Genomic DNA, 6,699 nt, shown 5'->3' on the forward strand with positions numbered 1-6,699 from the left:
CCATCTCACAATTACAAAACACCTACACGAATCATGTCCTGCTCAAGAGGAGAGCGGTTTTGCTCTCTCGCAGAGAAGCCTTAGACCTCCCTGGGCCTTTATTGGTGGGTGTTTGGTCTCTTCATACTCTTTGCCCTGTGGGACATGAGCCGGTGAGGACAGACATGCTTGTCTCTCTCCTCACTTACTGGTGGGCGAGCCAAGGGTTTTGAGCAGAGTTGACATTTAGCTCCATCGCCCTGTTTGCAGGGCAAGCTGCTTCCCCAGGTCTGGGACCTGTGTCTTCCGAGAGGGGAGCTCTGCCCTGCAAAGAACAGAGAGGTGCAGGTTGTCATTTGGGCGCTGAAGGTAAGCAGGACCTGTCTTACACTACTGCGTGTGTGACACCTCTGTTCTCTACCCAGAGGTTGGGGAGGTTAAGAGGAGTTTGGACCAGGCGGTGGGTCTCTGACCGGAACGGGGTCAATCTAAAGCTCGAAATCATACGCCACTGTGGACATCCTTGTCTCACCTGAGGCTACTACGGTTCATACATCCATATCCCTACTTCTCAGCTTCTCATGGTCCAACAGCCCCTCGTCGGGGTGACGCCAAAGACTCGATCTAACCAGCTCATAACAGCAGTGCAGGGGACGCCGAACACTCCCTCCTCCCGCCCCAGCGCCTCCTCCACCACCAGCTCCGCAACATCGATAGTCCTTACTCCCAGCAGTGATCCCCACCCACCCACCCACTCACCCACCCCCTTCCCGCGCTGCTCCCTCCCCGCTCCCCCCTCGCCTCGGCCCGGTCACGCCCCTCACCTGTGCAGCCCAGTCGCCTTCCTCGCCGAGGTTGGCCGCCTCTTGCGAGCACAGCGAGCTCCGCGCTTGGGCCGGGCCGGCGGGCAGCCCGGCGGGGAAGCAGGGCAAGAGGGGCCTGAGGAAGCGGAAGTCGCTGTTGACGGTGCCGGCGGCGAAGCAGACGTCGTAGACGTAGCTGCGGGGCAGGGAGCCGGCGTCGCTCTCCGGGGCAGCCTTGGGGAAGGTGGGCAAGGTGTCCGCCTCGCTCCGCCCGGCCCGCCGCACCTTCAGCACCACGGCGGCCAGCGCGGTGGCCAGGAAGAGCGCCGAGACGCAGGCCAGGGAGGCGATGAGGTAGAGGGTGAGCGGCCCGTCGGGCTCGGCGGCCGGCGCCTCGTCGCTCAGGCGCAAGTGCGCCTCGGAGAAGCCGTCGGCCAGGGCGATGGCCAGGGTGGCGGTGGCGGAGCGCGGCGGCTGCCCGCGGTCTCGCACCAGCACGACGAGCCGCTGCCGGGGCGCGTCCCTCTCGGCCACGGCCCGCGCCGTGCGCACCTCGCCGCTGTGCAGCCCCACGCGGAACAGCCCCGGCTCCGTCGCCTTCGCCAGCTCGTACGACAGCCACGCGTTCTGCCCCGCGTCCGCGTCCACCGCCACCACCTTGGCCACCAGGTAGCCCGCGCGCGCCCAGCGCGGCACCAGCTCGCCCGGCGCCGCGCTGCCCTCGGCCCGCGGGTGCAGCACCACGGGCGCGTTGTCGTTCTCGTCCCGCACCAGCACGCGCACCACCGCCTGGCCGCTCAGCGCCGGCGCCCCGCCGTCGGCGGCGCGCACCGCCACCTCGAAGGCGCGCACCTGCTCGTAGTCCAGCGGCCGCACCACGTAAACGTCCCCGGTCTCGGCGTTCACCGCCACCTCGGGCTGCTCCTCACCCTCCTGCCGCACCAGCGCGTACCTGACGCGCGCGTTCTCTCCCGCGTCCGCGTCCGTCGCCTTCACGCTGCCGATCCGCAGCATCGGGCCGTTGTTCTCCGCCACCGACATGCTGTACAGCTCCTGGCTGAACGCCGGCGCGTTGTCGTTCACGTCGCCGATCTGCACCAAGATGCTTTCCCGAGAGCTCAGCCGCCTCCTGCCCCAGTCCCTGGCGGTCACCGTGATGTTATACTCGGCCGTCCTCTCCCTGTCCAGCGCCGCGCTCGTTCGCAGTTCGTAGTAACCATCGGAAGTGGGAGTGAGACTGAAGGGCACGTCGCCCTCGATCGAGCACTCCGTCCTGCCGTTGTCGCCGGAGTCCCGGTCCCGCACACTGAACAGGGCCACCACGGTGCGGGCCGGGGCGTCCTCGGGAATGGAGGCTGTCAGGGAGGTGAGCGCTATCTCCGGGGCGTTGTCATTCACGTCCAGGACCTCCACCTGCACTTTGCAATGCGCAGACAGTCCCCCGCCGTCCGTGGCTCTCACCACCATCTCGTGGGATTTCGCTTCCTCGAAGTCCAGGTTGCCCGAGACCCGAATCTCCCCGGTGTCCGGGTTCAGCTCGAAGAGCTGCCGGGACCGCTCCGGTGTCTGGGTGAAGGCGTACCGCACTTTCCCGTAGGACCCTGCGTCGGGATCTGAGGCCGTGACTCTGACCACCAGCTGCTCCGGGGGGCTGTTCTCGGCCAGGCGCACCTCGTAGACCTCCCGGCTGAACACCGGGATGTTGTCGTTGGCATCGAGCACCACGACCCGGATCTGAGCCGTACCCGACCTGGGTGGCGAGCCCCCGTCGGTAGCGGTGAGGAGTAAATTCATCTCCGGCCGCGCTTCGCGGTCCAGCTGCCGCTCTAGAACGAGGTCCGGGTATTTCACTCCGTCTTTTCCTGTTCCGAGAGCGAGGGAGAAATGCGAATTGGACCCGAGGCTGTAGTTCTGCAAACCGTTACTGCCCACGTCCTTGTCCTGGGCTCTTTCCAGAGGAAAACGAGTCCCAGGAGGTGTCGTTTCCCGAATCTCTAAAACCATCTCCTTCTCCGGGAACACGGGCGAGTTGTCGTTCACATCACGAACCTCCACCTCCCCTCGGATCAGCTGCAACGGATTTTCAACGAATAGCTTAAAGAAGAGCGTGCACGTATCGCTCCGCGGACACATCTCCTCTCGGTCCAGCGACTCCGTTACCGTCAGGACTCCGGTGTTTTGATTGAGGCGGAAAAGCCGCTCGTTCCCCTCGGACACAACGCGGGCCTTGCGAGCCGCGAGCTGGCTCGGAGAAAGCCCCAGGTCCTTGGCGAGATCGGCCACCAAGGAGTCCCTCTGCATTTCCTCGGCCAGAGAATAGCGGAGCGTTTCGGCCCCGCTCTGACACACGCACACGCTCACAATCAACCAGATCACTTGCCTCTCGCTGCCTCCGCTCCGGCTCCCCCACGCCATTGCTCTCCGCAAAAGCCGCCCGCCGTCCTCCCTGGTTCCCGGCGGTTTCAAGCAGCGTCCGTGGCAGAGAGACGTTTGTCAGAAATCCCCGGGGCTTGAGGGGGTCTGAAAGCCCCCGAGCACCCCGACTCCGTGCCCCTGCAGCCCTTCCCGAGCAGCTCACGCGCTTTTTTTTCTTTTGTTTCTCGGTGCCGTTAAACCCGGTGCGGGCAGAGGAACGAGCCGCTCCGTGGCCAACACCCCCACCCAGCGTCGCGAGGCGGAATATTTCCCTCTGCCTTCTCTCTCCTGCCGGGCACAGCTGCTGCTTGGCACTTGGCTGCTTCAATCTGCCTTCTCCGTGCCGAACCGAATCTGAAAGGTGCGGTGGAAACGCTCTCCTCGCTTGCAAGCAGTATCCCTCCCGGTTGCAGAGCTGCTGCCCATCCATCTCCAGCACACCAGAGGACTGGTTGGCTTAGGGGGATCAGTTTCCTGCAGACCAAAGGCACAGATGCTTCCCCAAGTCACTGGGGTTTCCCTGCCTGAGTGCAAAGAGAGACCAACGTTCCCATCCTCTCATTCCCAGGCACCTCCCAGGATGAATTTCTTCCATCACCTCTCGCATTCAGCCAGCACCTGAATTCCTAGGTATCCTGCAGGACTGCTGCCCTGAGCCCTGCGCTGGGTGCAAACGTGAGGAAAGCTGGGAGAATCATTTCCAACCTTCTGCCTGTCCATTATACTGTAAATACCACTGGTACGTATCCTGTTTGTTGTTCTTTTTTTGAGAGGTAAACCGACCTCCTCTCTCTGTCTGCGTTCAGTCCAGTTAATGCTTTTTCCATCACTCTGCTAAATGGAAACATTTATTTCTTGTGGTATTAAGTCGGCAGCTACCAACCAACGGGCTCTGCCTGAGTCACCCCAGATCAGCAGTGACATCCTCCCAAATCTCCCAGGGATGGACCAGGAGACCGTCTCCCTCTTTCACATCCCTGCATCCACCACTGCCCCTGTCCTGAACCTCAGCACGTGTTTTCTCTCTTGGGTTCTGATTATTACTCGGACAAATTATGAAACACATTTCCCACCTGTGGTCTTTGGTAAATAAATGTAAATTCCCCAGAATCGGGCACTTTTAAGGTTTGACTGGACAGAGTGCTGGGCCATCTTGTCTAGAGAGTGCTTTTGCAAAGAAAGGTGGGACCAGATGATCCTTGAGTTCCCTTCCAACCTGAGGTTTTGTGATCTTGTGATTCGTAAGTCCTTCTTGAGACATTTGCTTTGGCACTAATGATCAAAGCCAGTGTGGAATGACTACAAGGCATCCTGTACAAACCTTCTGTTAGACGCATTTAACAAAGACGCATGTGTTGCTCACCAGCCTAGGCTGTGGCACCAAGGACACTGTTGCATCTTCCACAGCCAGGAGGAAATGGCCTGCCTCTTGTAGGCAGGGTCTGTACCTTGAGTTAATTAGTTAATTAGTTCATTATATTCAACTCAGTCCAGCTGGGTAATAAGGATTGGACACCATAATTCCCCCTTTTTGTTTTACAATTTTTGTTTTCAAAGGTTTTTTCAAGAAGGCTTTAAGGTGAGCAGGGACCCAGTCCATTCATCCAACTCCAGCACACTTCCCTCCTGCGAATACCACATCGGGGCTTGCGGCTTTACCTTCTTCACCGAAGGACTCTCGCTCAGGCTACCAGCTCCGGCTCTTTCGGCTCGGGCTCTCAGCTCCGGCAAGGGAGTCAGGGCTTCTCAGGGTCTCGCGGATATATCACATCGGGGTCACCAGTTGTTGCTCACCAGCCTGGGCTGCAGCACCAAGGATGCTGTTGCATCTTCCACAGCCAGGAGGAAATGGCCGGCCTCTTGTAGGCAGGGTCTGTACCTTGAGTTAATTAGTTAATTAGTTCATTATATTCAACTCAGTCAGCTGGGTAATAATGATTGGATGCCATACGCGTGCTATGGGCAGAGGTAGCAAACATTGCTCATGAGTTGTGTATGACATCATCCAGAAGTCAGAGAGACAACTGAGGCGTTTTCAGGCAAAGGCTGGTTATGGGAGGCTCAGAGTTTGTCTATTTTTAGTTTCACAAGGAAATCTCCAGTTGTTGTATTTCCTCTCCCAAAGTGATTGGAAGCCAAGAACCAATTCAGTATTAATTACAGGGCGAACCTCCACCGCATCTTGGCTCAGCTGCAACAGATGCTCAAAGAGTATCTTAAAGAAGGTATCGCTGCAGGTATGGCTCTGCAGACAGATCTCAGATGCAGCCCGGCAGATGGTTGGCTTTCTGGGTTGCTTGCCTCATAGAAGGCCACTAGGTTGGTCAGGCAAGACTTGGCCCAGGTGAAGCCATGCTGGCTGTCTCGAACCACTACCCTGTCCTCCATGTTAACAAAGCTTCCAGGAGGATCTGTTCCAGGATCTTCCCAGGCACAGAGGTTAGGATCACAGGTCGGCAGTTCCCAACATCCTCCTTTCTCCCCTTTTGAAAAATGGGCACATTCTTAAGTGAGTGGCTTCAGCCAAGTCTTCAGCCATGCACAGCATGCCATGCAGACCCTGGTCATTCAAAAGAACGAGTACTCCCATTTCAGTCATTCAAGCCATTTGAGGACTTTCTTGGAAGAAAGCCATTCTATTCATCATTTCTACTGTCACAGTAAGAGCCGTTCCCATGTGGACTTCTTGATCACTTGTGGCTTACTGGCCAGAGCAAAGTAGGAGCTGCCTGCAGCCTTCTCAGTTACAACGAGCTGAGTTTATCCTGCTGACCAGGATTAATGCAGCACAGCACAGCACAGCACAGCACAGCACAGCACAGGTCTGTGCCTTCCCAGATTAACTGGACTGTGGATCATGCAATCCTCAACATACAGCGGTCTTCTGGTCAGCATCACTACACCAGTCTGTCCTCAGGACTTATTTTTTATTGGGGCCTTTGTGGAAGGGATGGCTGTAGTCCTCTGCCTTTCCTGAGAGTGAATCCTCTCCCTGGTAGCACTTTTCACTCACCAGTTCCCCACCTCCTGGGGCCTATTGTAGTAGTCATTTTCTAGCTCTAATGGAACCCGTTGGTCAGCATTAACAGCAAGACTTGCTGTAGCCTTAGGCCACCAGCGGAGAAGGTTCACCCAGACATGCTTTCAGCTGGGATAGAGTTAATTTTCTTCTTAGCAGCTGGAACAGCGCCATGTTTTGGATTTAGTGTGAGACTAGTGCTGATAACACACTGATGTTTTGCCTGTTGCTAAGGAGCCTTTATCCTAAGTCTTGGACTTTGCAGTTTCCCATGTTCTGCCAGTGAGCAGGTGTGCAAGAAATGCAAACCAGAAGATAAGGAGGCTACAATTATCAGCAGAGGCAGAATAAGAACAGGTAATGGCCTGCATGGAGACAGAGAAAGGATCCAAAAAGGTGTTAGAAGATGTCTAGACCAGAAATCACCACTGAGTCGTGAAGGCATGTGAAGAACGCCTGAAGAATGCATGAAGGACGGGTGCA

The 6,699-nt window shown here is 57.4% G+C and overlaps 1 protein-coding gene across 1 annotated transcript; it reads right to left on the minus strand.

Annotated features, from left to right (window-relative positions):
- Positions 1–364: 364 nt before the first annotated feature.
- On the minus strand, positions 365–3,197 carry LOC147527685 (protocadherin beta-15-like). Its single transcript, XM_086621861.1, has 2 exons — positions 911–3,197; positions 365–414 (listed from the first exon to the last, which is right to left on the minus strand). The coding sequence occupies exons 1-2, from the start codon at positions 3,195–3,197 to the stop codon at positions 365–367; spliced, it is 2,337 nt and encodes a 778-aa protein (XP_086477987.1).
- Positions 3,198–6,699: the final 3,502 nt, after the last annotated feature.

Source organism: Tauraco erythrolophus, chromosome 16, assembly GCF_009769465.1.
Source record: "Tauraco erythrolophus isolate bTauEry1 chromosome 16, bTauEry1.pri, whole genome shotgun sequence".
Taxonomy (NCBI): Eukaryota; Metazoa; Chordata; class Aves; order Musophagiformes; family Musophagidae; genus Tauraco; species Tauraco erythrolophus.